This window comes from Hyperolius riggenbachi, chromosome 6, assembly GCF_040937935.1.
Source record: "Hyperolius riggenbachi isolate aHypRig1 chromosome 6, aHypRig1.pri, whole genome shotgun sequence".
NCBI lineage: Eukaryota > Metazoa > Chordata > Amphibia > Anura > Hyperoliidae > Hyperolius > Hyperolius riggenbachi.
In genome coordinates this window covers 22,156,499-22,170,643 of record NC_090651.1, presented here as the reverse complement: position 1 = coordinate 22,170,643, position 14,145 = coordinate 22,156,499, and the positions used below count along the sequence as shown (strand labels likewise).

Below are 14,145 nucleotides of genomic sequence, written 5' to 3'. Positions count from 1 at the left end.
TTTCCTCTCCCTGATTTACATTCTGACATTAATCACATGGTGACATTCTTACTGCTGGCAGGTAGTGTCAGTGGAAGGAGATGCTGCTTGCTTTTTTGGCAGTTAGAAACAGCTGTAAACAGCTATTTCCCACAATGCAACGAGGTTCACAGACAGGAAACTGCCAGGACCGCGGTCCTCAGAATTTCTTTGTGGGAGGGGTTTCACCACAATATCAGTCATACAGCGCCCCCTGATGATCCGTTTGTGAAAAGGAATAGATTTCTCATGGGAAAAGGGGGTATCAGCTACTGATAGGGATGAAGTTCAATTCTTGGTTACGGTTTCTCTTTATAGAGAACCTAAATTGAATTTTAAAAAAAGTTTGTTACCTGTGGCTTCTACTAGCCCCTGCAGTCACCCTGTTCCTGCGCCGGGACATACCGATCATCCAGTCCCTTGCAGCAACTCAGTTTCGATTTTTGCGACTCAGCCAGTCGATGGCTACTGCGCCTATGTGGCCCTGGCCACGCACCCTCAATCACGCTCACGTCACCGTAGACCACGCAGGTGCAGTGGCCTTCAACTGGCTGAGTTGCTGAGATCGAAACTAAGTCGCTGCGGGAGACCAGGGGATCGGTATGTCAAGACAAGACAAGACAAATAACATTTATATTGCGCTTTTCTCCTTGCGGACTCAAAGCGCCAGAGCAGAGCAGCAGCCACTAGGGCGCGCTCTATAGGCAGTAGCAGTGTAAGGGAGACTTGCCAAAGGTCTCCTACTGAATTAGTGCTGGCTTACTGAACAGGCAGAGCCGAGATTCGAACCCTGGTCTCCTGTGTCAGGGGCAGAGCCCTTAACCATTACACCATCAGCCAAATGTCCCGGCGCAGGCACCATGAAGTACCATGAAGTTTTGTTAGCCTGTGTTTACTGTTCTGTAGTGCCATAAGGATTTATTATTATGTTTGTTACCAGTTTTATAATGCCACATGGCCTCGTCTGCACATGTTTGCTTGTTTTCTAATATCATTTGGCTTTGTTTGCCCATTTTTTGCCTTTGTGTTGTGCCAAGTGGGTGTACATATTGCACGGCCATCGGTGGGTTGGGCACAGGGAGAGCCAAATGATGGCTTTCCTTGCTGCCGCAAACTCCTCCACGGTATTCAATACTATTCCCCCTCCGAGTTGTTGCGGGAGGGAGGGAGTAATTCAGGGTCCGACAGCTGCCAGAGCCCTGAATTACCCTTATGCTCCCCACACAGCATTACATTGCTGCTATGGGGGGGGGGGGGGGGGGGGGCTGGTTACGATGCCCGGCGGTGAGCTCCGTGCGCTACTTGCTTCACCAACTGGCTATATTTGCCCTTGTTTACCTGTTTTCTAGTGCCATGTTGTCTTATTTGCCTATTTTTTGCCTTGTTGTAGTGCTATGTGGCCTTTTTTCACCATTTTCTAGTGCCAAGTTACCTTTTTCTACGTATTTTTACCTTTTCTAGTGTCATTTTGTTTTATTCGCCCTTGTGTACCAGCTTTCTAGTGTCGTTTTGTTTTCCATTGTTTACATGCTTTCTAGTGCCTTGTTGTTTTATTTGCCCTTGTGTACCTTCTTTCTAGTGCCATGTTGTTTTGTTTTGCATTGTTTACATGATTTCTAGTGCCATGTTGTTTTATTTGGCCTTTTTTACCTTCTTTCTAGTGTCATGTTATTTTATTTGCCTTTGCTGTTTTCTAATGTCATGATTTATTTACCCTTGTTTACCTTCTTTCCAGTGCCATGTTTTTATTTCCCATTGTTTACCTGCTTTCTAGTGTTATGTGGTCTTGTTTGGGTGTGGTTGGTTACATTCTAATGCCACACAGTCTCGTCTATGCATGTTTACCTATTTGCTAGTGACTTGTGGCTTTGACTGCCCATGTTTGGACATGTTCTATTGCCATGTATCCTTGTTTGGCCAGCCTTTGTACAGAGCTTGGACCATGTAAAATGGCTTCCCCGGCCTACGTGAGGAGAATCTCATTCTTCTAGTAGCGGCTGCCAAGTTTCTCAGGGAGCAGCGGAGAGGGAAGGTGGAGACGGAAGATTGCCCCCCTCACAAAACGTGACAGAGCTCTTTGTTGCTCTCATTTGTGAGGCAAACGGCAGTTTCCTTTTCGGGGACCTGTTCATAGAATAAAACTAATCGGGCTTTATATATAAGGAGTTTTACAAATATAGAACTAATTAACTGCCAGATCTCGCCAGAGGAAGAGGCTGCTTAATTCAAGGCTCTGGTAGGAGCCGATGCAATTAGCGACATGCATATTCATTAACGCCCCAGCTGGGGCCCACGCGGAGTGCGTCCTGGCAGCGGGCGAGAGCGAGAACTGGCACCGCACCAACGCTGTGCTAAGACCTGTATTTAGGGCTTCAGCCAATCCCTCTTCCCCGGCCCCCTGCGCCCCCTCCATCTTCTACCTTTCTACTTAAATATAATAATCTCTCTTTACCCAATGCTGGCTCCGAAGGACTTTTGTTTCCTTCCAGGGTTTATTAATAAGACCTGAGTTGGAGACCCTCACAATACGACGACTATAGCTGTTCTCCGCTTACTGTAAGCGACCTGCTGGGTCTTTTTTTCCGGAGATTAAATCTAAAGAGTGCCGTACCCCAAGTAGCAAACAAAATAGAGTGATTTGCGAGTAATAATGGCAACTAAACAAGGGGGAGATGAAGGAACTGTTGAAACATGACGCCTCATTACTGGAGGTGGCCATGGTGTTGACAAAGCGTAAAGCCCTTCCTTGCAGAGAAACCCCATTCTGAACATAATGGTCCTGAATTGCTCAGGTCCTACTGGGCTGCCAGGCTTAAAGTGCAAACTTTGAGAGAGCTTTAGAGTGGCGCACGATAAATGAAAAATTCTGGCAGTAAAAATTATCCCAAGAGAAAAAGGCGTCTCATCTTCTTCTGTGTCACTGGGGCGTTGGAGGACTCAATGTCCTCTGTAAAGAGGATACACAAGCAAGGGTAGCCATGCCTATCCTGCTGGGACTTGGATTTTAAAGGCACCCTTGGTAGAGGTTAAAAAAGAAAATCTGTACTTACCTGGGGCTTGCTCCTGCCCCTCGTAGCCCGCAAGGTCTTTCAGTGTCCTCTGGTTCCCCTCCGTGATCCCGCTGGCGGCTCCATAAATCTGGTGACCTCGGCCGTAAGGGTCCTGCACTTGCGCGGTACTCGAAAGTAGTGGCTGGATAGTGTAATGGTTAAGGGCTCTGCCTCTGACACAGGAGACCTGGGTTCGAATCTCAGCTCTGCCTGCTCAGTAAGCCTGCACCTTAGGCAAGTCTCCCCAACACTGCTACTGCCTATAGATCGCTCCTAGTGGGTGCAGCTCTGGCGCTTTGAGTCCGCCAGTAGAAAAGGGCGATATAAATGTTCTGTGTTTGTTTTGGAAAGATTGAACCGAAGTAGCCAGATTTACTGAGCCACCAGAGGAACCCAAAAGACCTTCCAGGCTACAGGGGCTGGAGGAAGCCCCAGGTAAGTCCAGATTTCATTTTTTTTAACCTCTACTCTGGGTCCCGTTAAATATGGCTGCTTATGGTGGCTGCCATGTTTATTTGTTTTTAAACCATACCAATGGCCTGGCAGTCCTGCTGAGCATTCTGGCACTAGTAGTCTGAATCACACACATCTGAAACAAGCATGCTGTTAACCTTGTCAGATTTTTGTCAGAAACATTAGATCTGCATGCTTGTTCAGGGTCCATGGCTAAAAGTATTACAGGCAAAGGATCAACAGGAAAGCCAGGCAACTGGTATTGCTTAAAAGGAAATAAATATGGCAGCCTCCATATCCCTCTCGCTTGAAGCTCCCTTTAAAGCACACCTGCCCCAACACAAAGCTACCTAAGGTAAGCTTAGAGTTTTGTTTATGCTGGATCCACATGTGTCTGTGCGTAGGCTGCTCCTCTTCTCATTCCCACCGACCCTCGTAATCCGTCCTTGAAAAATTTTCAGACAGGGAGAGACAGGTTTGCTGCGATGTTTCCTTCTATCGGTCTCCCTTAAAGTAAACCCGAGCAGCATTTTTAGCCTCTAGAGGCATCTCAATAGCACTTTAAACATGCATGCTAACAATGTAACTCATTACTTAAAAAATCTATTCTACCTCTTCTTTTTACATTTAAATGTTTGTTAGAGGCTATTTATTGCCTTATTTACACAGCCTGCTGTCCGCAGAAAGAGCAGGCAGATAAGGACTGCTGTAATTAGCAGTAGCAATGAGCAAACAAAAGCTTTCATGGGGGGGAGGGGACACACAAATAGGACACAGTACTTCAAGCAGTTTAGAGAGTCATACTTGATTACAGTCACACCTTCCATGGATAAATAAGGGGCGGAGGTCAGAAAATGTCAGCTCCTACAGCTATTAGAAACCAGGGCAAACTTCAGAAAAAGAAAAGCTGCTTGTATCCCTTTTAACCATTTCAGCCCGCTGGGATTTTTCACCTTATTCATCAAAGCAATTTTCACCTCCCATATATCTTGTTTTTTCTGCCACTAATTAGGCTTTCTTTGAGTGGTACATTTTGCTAAGAATTATTTATTTTTAAATGCATTTAACAGGATTAATAAGAAAAAAATTGAAAAAATTCATTATTTCTCAGTTTTCGGCCATTATAGCTTTAAAATAATCCATGCTACCATAATTAAAACCTATGTATTTTATTTGCCCGTTTGTCTCAATTATTACACCATTTACATTTTGTCCCTATCACAACGTATGGCACCAATATTTTATTTGGAAATAAAGGTGCATTGTTTCCGTTTTGCGCCCATCACTATTTGCAAGCTTATAATTTAAAAAATGTTTGTAGTAAACCCCCTTCAAATGCATATTTAAAAAGTTCAGACCCTTCGATAACCATGTCTTTTTTTTTTTCTTTTTTTTTTTTATTGTAATGTTTTTTTTCCATTAAAAATTTTATTTGGGTAATATTTTGGTGTGGGACATAAACAGTTAATTTTTAGTGTTGTTATATGTGTATATAACACATGATGGCCACCTTCATTTTTGTTTTCCCTCCTTGTACTTCTCGCTAAGCGGAAGTACAAGGGGGATGCAAAAAATTTTCCGGGCATGTGTGAGCGCTTCGGTTTTTCTGCGGGGGACAGGGATCGGTGATCGGGAACCATGTTCCCGTTCAGTGATCCCAGGGCTACCGGGGGACAGCACGGGGCATGCCCGCGATTACGCGGCAAAGCGCGGGAGCGCAGCACAGCAGCCGCTCGGCCGTGAGCTTCACGTCCGGGGGGCCGAAATGGTTAAAGTGGTCTGAAAGTCAGCATTTCTACTTTGCTCTAAAAGATTCCTCACAGCTTGAAAGCTACTATCCCAGAAAAAAAGTTGTGGCAAAACATCACTGAAATGGTTAAACAAAGCACTTTGTCCTGCTATTCAGCTTCACATCCGCATCCAAACTGGCGATACCATTATCTTTGTTTACATTCCAATGTTGTTACAATGTGTGTAAACACCGTGTAACAGGTGAAAAGGAGCTCTCTGTGCTTCAGACACACACACAGTTCAGAAAAGCTCATTAGAAGCTGTTAATATATAATAAAAAGCAGCTGGAATAAAATGCAATGCCAGCTTTCAGGGCAAGATAAACTACACTTTTGAAACTTGTAATTTGTAAGCGGACAATATTACTTGTGCAAAAAGCAAATATGATAACTGTATGCGTAATAAAAAGTAATACAAATAAAAAGTAGGAAAGCACATTTTATTGAATGTTATGTCGGAGTTTCAGACCACTTTAAGGGTTTGTTAAGTTAAAACCGTTCCCCAGTTAAACTTACCTACAGCTTCTTCTAGTCCCCTGTAGTCCTTCTGATCCATCGCCGTCATTTTGTGCTGCTCCCTTCAGCCGCTGTACCCCTCGGAAAGCTGGCCGACTCAGTCAGTCACCTGCAACTGAGCATGTTTGGCCACAGCCACGTGCCTCCCAGTGCATGTTCAGTTTTTACGAACTGAGCAAGCGCAGAACGCTAACAGCCATAGGAGCGCGACTGAGGAGGCCAGGGCCTGGGGCCGCGCATGCAGCTTTAGGAGGAGCACAGCTGATGCGATTGTCAGAATGGAGGGACAGCGGTAGACCAGAAAGACTACAGGGAGCTCTAAGAAGCCCTAGGTAAGGTCAACTGGAGAAATGTTTTCATTTTACATTTCCTTTAAAGACAGTGAGTGGAGAGGGGAAGAAGAGGGAATGTGAGGATGATGGGAAGGTGGCAGGGCATGTGCCCCGCTCCAACCGGCTCCATCCGGAGGATTGAATGGAAGGCAAATCTCCAACACGGGGAGGATGGCGAAGCTGATGGGCCACACAGTTTATGGGGAAACTGAGGAAGCACCAGGGGTGACCTCCTCGTCAATTCTCAGTTCAGGTTCCCTTTAAAGAGAAACAGTGACCAAGAATTGAACTTCATCACAATCAGTAGCTGATACCCCCTATTACATGAGAAATCCATTCCTTTTCACAAACAGATCATCAGGGGGCTCTGTATGGCTGATATTGTGGTGAAACCCCTCCCACAGAGTGATGTCAGAACCATGGTTCTGACATCACACTGTGGGAGCCTTGTTGCATTGTGGGAAATGACAGCTGTTTACAACTGCCAAAAAAAGCAAGCAGCATCTCTTTCCAGTGACGTCACCTGCCAGCAGTAAGAATGTCACCATGTGATAAATGTCTCAAAATGGTAACGTGTCCCAATCCCCCCCCCCCCCCCCCCCCCCCATGTGGACAAATGGTCATGGGAAAGTTTGATGTTCGCCATGTAATTTTCTTGTGTTGTTTGACCAGCAATCAGCCTGCATGTCATCATCTTTACTACTGGCAGATGTGATAAAAACTAGACATCAACATCTGCCATTATCTATAACCACACCCCCTAACAATGCGAAGGGCCAAAAGGGATTTTTCTTTAATAGTTATGCACAGAGGGAGATACTAGTTGCTTGGTAGTTGGAAACAGTCGTTATTTCCCACAATGCACCAAGGCTCACAGACAGGAAACTGTCAGGACCATGGTCATGACATCACTCTGTGGGAGGGGTTCACCACAATATCAGCCATACAGATCCCCCTGATCTATCCGAGAGAAGGTAAAGATTTCTCATGGGAAAGGCGGTATCAGCCACTGATTGGGATGAAGTTCAATCCTGGGTTAGAGTTCCTCTTTGAGATATCTGTACATACAGCTCTTCCAAAGGTTGGAGCGGCTGAGCGGTAATTGGACATGAGGTGAAGTCCTTTTTCCTGAATATCGATGCTTTGAGGATCAATGCAGAATGCCGGCACTGTGTCTGGAGATTGAATGACAAAATATGTAACTGCGTAATTGTTCAACTGAAGGATAAACATCCAAGGACAGGCGAAGGTGTTTCTTCAGAAAGAATGGAGAGTTTTCTTCACAGATTATAATGCTCAGAACAGCCACTGAATTTAAAGGAATACTGAGGGGAAATAAACTAATGAGATAGACAGGTGTATGTACAGTGCCAAACATACAAATAACTAGGCTTTGTTCCTTTTTACGTTCTCTGCCTGAAAGGGTTAACATAAAGGTATGCAAGTGTCAGTTTCTCTCCAGTCAGGACCTGGTCGAACTATAGCGTAACCTACCCTGATCAGGAATTACAGCCATGTAACTCTTTCCTGACAGAAAACAGCTTCTGAGAGCAGGGTAGAGATCAAATAAAGTCAATAGTTCATAGATTTTAGCTCTTCCATACTCCAAAGACTGGGTCATTGAGCAGAGACAATGGCCTCAATTCACTAAGCTTATCTCCTGTCTTTAATAACTCTTCTAGAGTTGTTACCATGGTGATAAGGCATGTAGTATTCAGGAAACATTTTACCTCAGGCAAACCTAAAGTTAACTCTTCTGTCTTTAAGTTAACTCTTTAATCCTTAAAATAACTCCAGAGTTAAAGACAGACTGTTCATTAACTGCGTGTGAAGATAACTACAGAGGAGGTAACTTAACTACAGAGGAGGTAAATTTAACTACGGAGGAGGTAACATAAGGAATGAAATAACTCTCTTACTGTGTGGAGGTAAGTTTTCTCTTGCTTTATTATCTCCAGCATGATCTTAGTGAATTGAGGCCATAGTCTTGTCACTAACTGTCCCTCAGAGGGGCTCCCAATCTAGTCCCTACCATAGTCATATGTCTATATATTACGTAGTGCATGTATCATAGTCTCGAGCCAATTTTAGGGGGAAGTCAATTAACTTATCTGTATGTTTTTGGGATGTGGGAGGAAACCGGAGTGCCCAGAGGAAACTCACGCAGTCACGGGAAGAACATAGAATTTCCTTGCAGATGTTGACCTGGCTTGCATTCAAACCGGGGAACCAACGTTGCAAGGTGATGGCGCTAACCACTACACCACCGTGCTGCTTTATGTCGGAAATTATCAATTGCATCTATCGATGTGTGTAACTAGCATAAAGTTCAATCAGCTATGATTTCTTTTCCTCTGAGCTGAATGAAGATTTTACATGGCTGCTGGTTAGAATTCAATCTTACAAATTCCCTTAACCTCCCTGGCAGTATGATTCCTTCCTGATTTTAGGGGCTAAAAGCGGTACATTTTTTTCTTGTGCTTTTAGATCCTAAAAGCAGGACAGAATAATACCTGGAGCAGCCCAGCACTTACCTCCCTGGGATTCAGTGCTGCGGTTCTCTCTCTGTCCCCCGGGTGGCGCTGTAAACACAGTACATATATATTGCGATTTTCTCCTGGCGGACTCAGAGGGCCAGAGCTGCAGCCACTAGGACGCGCTCTATATGCAGTAGCGGTGTTAGGGAGACTTGCCCAAGGTCTCCTACTGAATAGGTCCTGACTTACTAAACAGGAAGAGCCGAGATTCAAACCCAGGTTGTCTGTGTCAGAGGCAGAGCCCTTAACCATTACACTATCCTACTGTAACCCTGTAGTGAGATTGCTGGCTGTCGTCATGACGACAGTCGGTGATCTCACCAGGGAGATGCAGAGCTTCTGTGAAGAGGAATGGCCACCAGTGTCTGGATCGACCTGGAAGGTAAGTGAAATCTCCCACTGCGTGCAATACTCTGCATGGACCTCCCGGCAGCTACCACGAGTGTAGCTCGGGGTTACCGCTCTGAGCTGCGGTTTTCCACCCCGAATGTAGCTCGGGGTTACCGCTCTGAGCTGCGGTTTTCCACCCCGAGTGTAGCTCGTGGTTAACGCTAAGGAGGTTGAAGTGAAATAATAAAATAAAAATATTGTACTCCAGGAAAGTTCTGTTTACCTTTAGTACCACACAGGCAGGGGAAGGGGAGGGAATGGGAGGGCGATATCATCGTGCCAAGCCCGCCTCTTCCTTTCCTAAAGTTTGACTTTAGCCAAAAGTCACATTTTTCCAAGGCGTTTGTTCAGGGGAACAAGGACAGGAATGGACCACACACAGAGGTAAGTGGATCCAGCATGTGTACCCCTGCGCTTACCATCATCAGTAGCTTTGTTTTGGATCAGGTATATTTTAAATCGATAATACTTTATTTATCCATATATCCTTTATTTCAATGAAGAGTTTCACCTCCACGTGTAAAATTAAAATTGTCAGCGTTGTCAGAAGATCTTAGCTTAAACCTACGAACACGTCAATCTGTAGAGAATCATTACACGATTATTCTTCTGCTGTTTATCCTCACACCTGCTAGAGACAATAAGTGTTTTTTTTTTTTCATTGTCAATTTTAATTGCATCTGTAGTGGTGATTGCTATAAACGCCATATGCCCACGATCGCTCCTATCCCTTGTGGAGTTAACGTGGGTTTATGTTTTCCAGAAATCTGTGATATTATAAAGGAATTAAAAGCGAGTGGGTAATTTTCTGGCAATTAACAGAGTCCGTACCCACCTCTGGCTGTCCGCTTCGTCCATCTCAGCCAAATTAGACGCTGATTTCGCCCTCCCACGTAAGCGTTAGGAAATCTGGCTCTGCTCTCTGGTCAGTGATTATAATTGTAACATTATCCACTATAATAATAAGCCTATAACCCCCCCCCCCCCCCCCCCCCCACGAACACACACACTCTCACACACACACTCTCACACACACACTCTCACACACACACTCTCACACACACACTCTCACACACACACACTCTCACACACACACACTCTCACACACACACACTCTCACACACACACTCTCACACACACACACTCTCACACACACACTCTCACACACACACACTCTCACACACACACTCTCACACACACACTCTCACACACACACTCTCACACACACTCTCTCACACACACACTCTCTCACACACACACGCTCACACACACACACACACTCTCACACACACACACACACTCTCACACACACTCACACTCTCACACACACTAACACACACTCACACACAACACACACACACACACTCTCACTCACACACTCACACACTCTCTCACACACTCTCACACACACTCTCACACACACACTCACACACACACTCACACACACACTCACACACACACACATTCTCACACACACACTCTCTCTCACACACACACACACACACACACACACACACACACACACACACACACACACACACACACACACACACACTCTCACTCACACACACTCTCACTCACACACTCACACACTCTCTCACACACTCACACACACACTCTCACACACTCTCACACACCCACTCTCACACACACTCTCACGCACACACACTCTCACACACACACTCTCACACACACACACTCTCACACACACACTCTCACACACACACTCTCACACACACACACTCTCACACACACACACACTCTCACACACACATTCTCACACACACACCCTGTAGAATCAGAATGGTGTACAACAGGCTTATCGGGGTTGAGATTGGAAGGATATGAGCAGAATATGTTACACGTGCTGGAAAGGTCGCGTACGCCTGGAATATGCTCCCTGCATTTCTTTTCCTAATCATTACAAGAACAAATAACCCAGCTCTCATTGGATTCGCACGTGCGGCTCTGTCACCCCCCCCCCGAGTATACAGTGACGCCGCCAGATCCACAGGCTGCCAGCAGTATAATCAGAGGCGTCGGGTTGGCTTGTGCTGTGTGAGTACATATTTATAATAGGAGAGTTTGATGTGTTGTGAACACAGCCAGTTAGGGGTTGATTGGCCTCTTGTTTCCCCTCCAGTGCTCCTCGTACCCTCCGCCGCCTCTCTCTGCAGGTGCAGCGAAATCACCGCGCGTTCTTCAGTCACCGGGCGACAAACGTTAGATCTACCCGAAAGCTGAATTCAGTGGCATCAAAGGGTTCCTCCGACGTGGTGAGAGACTAGTTTCCCTCCACCAGAGTTCTGAAAAGAGAGGTGGAAATTAAAGTGGACCTGAACTCTTGCACAGGACAGACGGAAAACCTAGAGAAATGCATCCTGTATGTATTTAGAGAGTTTAGCCTGACTAATCACAAGCTGCAATTTGATCTCTCACATGTCAGCTGACTGCCGCGGCAGAGACACAGGATGTCAACCCTATGTCTGCTTCCATAAAAGTAGGAAGTAGACGCACTGCAGAGTTATTGCAGGATTTTTATCAGCTGTAACAAAGAAATGTTTTTCTTTAAGGGTTATTATGCTGTTGTGTATCTTGTAGAGCAGAGAGGAAGTTCTAAATTCAAGTCTACTTTAAAGAGGCCCTGTAGTGACACACAGTAGAATGCAGTGAATTATTCAGGATACCCAATTAATGGTGATCTTCCTGGTTTCTGCATCAGAAACCCTTCCTATATATTACTACTGGTATATATTTTTGTATGTAACCCAGCCCTCCCGGTGATGTCACAGCCTAGGCTGTTTAGCTGTGTGTAATTCTCCACCTAGAGCATTCTGGGAGACCAGGCATTATTTTCACTGGCTTTGGAATTTTTAAGAAACAAACATTCCGCAAAGCTGCACCTGACAGGACTAAAGTAAATCTTGGTGAGGAAATATTTTACAATGGGCAAACTCGGACTAAATAATTTATAAATGGATATTGTAAACAATAAGCAATTTTATTTATTAGGTTAATTTCCCTGCAGTTCCTCTTTAATGTGATTTTACATAAAGTGTGACCCCGGCTTCTCCTCTCTTGCAGTGAAGCAGGTCTGCGCTCCAGAAAAGTTCAGCTGCGGAGACTCCAGCATGAAATGCATCCCCAAAACCTGGAAGTGCGACGGCGAGAAGGACTGCGAGAACGGCGTGGATGAGAAGGATTGCCCCGCCGGTGAGTGACGCCACTGATGTTTATTATAGTGCGCTTTCATGCATTTTCTGTTTGCGGAAGCTTGGCTGGGTAATATACGGTGGTGTTGATCCAGGGATTTTATCTGATTGCCATCTGGGGCCTTTTTTGGGGCTAATTGGACCATGCCTTGTATGGAGTTTTTCGACTTCCCCTGGATCAACAGGGATGTGAGGGAGCAGGCTAGTGTTGTACTTATTTTCTGGTTGAACTCGATGGACGTATGTCTTTTTTCAACCCAAATAACTATGTAACTATGCTTGTTGTGAACTGAAAACCCTGTTTTCTGCATACACCCATAAATTTAAACGCTGGACTCCAAACTTTTACCCAGTGGGGACTCCATGTTTGTTCTGCACTGTGGGATAAGTTTGTTTTATATGCACATAAATGCAAAATAAACAAGTTTTAAGGGACCCTGAACAGAGGATAAAAATGAAATTTGAACTTACCTGGGGCTTCCTCCAGCCCCCCATATCCCCTTGAGAGCCCCCGGGGGCCTCTGAGTCCCCTCTGTTCTCCTGCTGGCGACTCTGGTTGCATATGACTTCGCCAGGAGTCATGCGCAACTGGGTATACGCGGTCTGTCCGACTTCCTCACGCGCCAGTCGTCGTATGTGTTCTGCGCAAGCGCAGTTTATTCTTTCACGAACTGCGCAAAACACTTACAATGATGGGCACGTGATGAAGCTACCGGAGCTGCCAGCGGGAAGACAGATGCTGCCGAAGGACCTCACGGGCTACGGGGGCCTGAAGGAAGCCCCAGGTGAGTTTGGATTCCATTTTTACCCTCTGTTTAGGGTCCCTTTAATGTGTGCCAATAACTCTTGCAGTACTTAGAACCAAAGTGAAAACACAGAGTTCTTATCAACAAAAACCATCATCTTCCTTTATACCCAATAGTAGCCTGGGTGAGGTTAGTTTGTAAGCATGCTGCGGAGGTGGGCGGGTCCGTTGGTCTGGCGTTTCCTCGCTGCATTGATTGGGATTTATAAAGGTCACTGATTTCTGATGCTCAGCGCATGTGGCGACAGCTGCAGAGAAATTTCATCCGGCGACTTAGCTGTGAATTTGGCCTTTGAAACTTTTGAAAACAGTCTCCGTAAGGAGTCAAGGCGCAAGTTGCTGCCCGCAGCACCCGCCATCCTTCAGCAGGACCCACGATGTGATGAGCCTATCACAATCCAGGAGCAGCTGTGGGAGGAGCCAGGGTTCAGACTTGGGGCTCACCAGCGATCAGCAAAGCGATGCTGCCAATGTATTCCTATGGATACATTCACACAGCAGCTTTTGCGATATTGTTCAATCGCAAACACACAGTGCATGCAGCGTCTTTGGGGCGATTGCGCTGTGATTCTCGTTCTAATGAACGTGAATGACAAGTGCAACTTGCGCTGAATCGCGAGATTTTGCCCGCCGAATCGCGATCGCGGACCCGAACACAATCGCCGGGGGCAAGCGCCCAATGTGAACTAGCCCTTACTATTTTGGCAGTTAAAATGACGTTCAGGAAATGCTTTAGAAAACAAAGAAAACCCTGAGAATCCCCAATGAGGAGATGGACTAGTCCAAAACCTGGCAGTTCTTTCAGATTTTAACGGCTTACTTTTTACGCTGAAGGGGTCCTTTAAGACTCCAAGCGCCTTGTGCTGCTTCACTGAAGTTTGTTTCTTATTTTCAGTGTTCCGTCAGGACTACTTTTTATGTTACACGCTTGTCGAGCTGCAGTCCCACGGCACAAACATTGCTGCAGAAAAGTTTATTTGGGCAACTCTGAGAAAACTTCTTGTTAGATCTGACAGGCGTTTACCCTCTAGATTGGCAGTGT

The 14,145-nt window shown here is 45.6% G+C and overlaps 1 protein-coding gene across 2 annotated transcripts in view; it reads left to right on the top strand.

Annotated features, from left to right (window-relative positions):
• Positions 1-14,145, top strand: part of LRP8 (LDL receptor related protein 8) — a 308,337-nt gene that overhangs the window by 175,090 nt on the left and 119,102 nt on the right. For both annotated transcript variants that reach the window (XM_068238989.1, XM_068238988.1), the window contains one exon: positions 12,171-12,299. In XM_068238989.1, the coding sequence (XP_068095090.1) occupies positions 12,171-12,299 (129 nt within the window). The remainder of the gene's footprint in view (positions 1-12,170; positions 12,300-14,145) is intronic.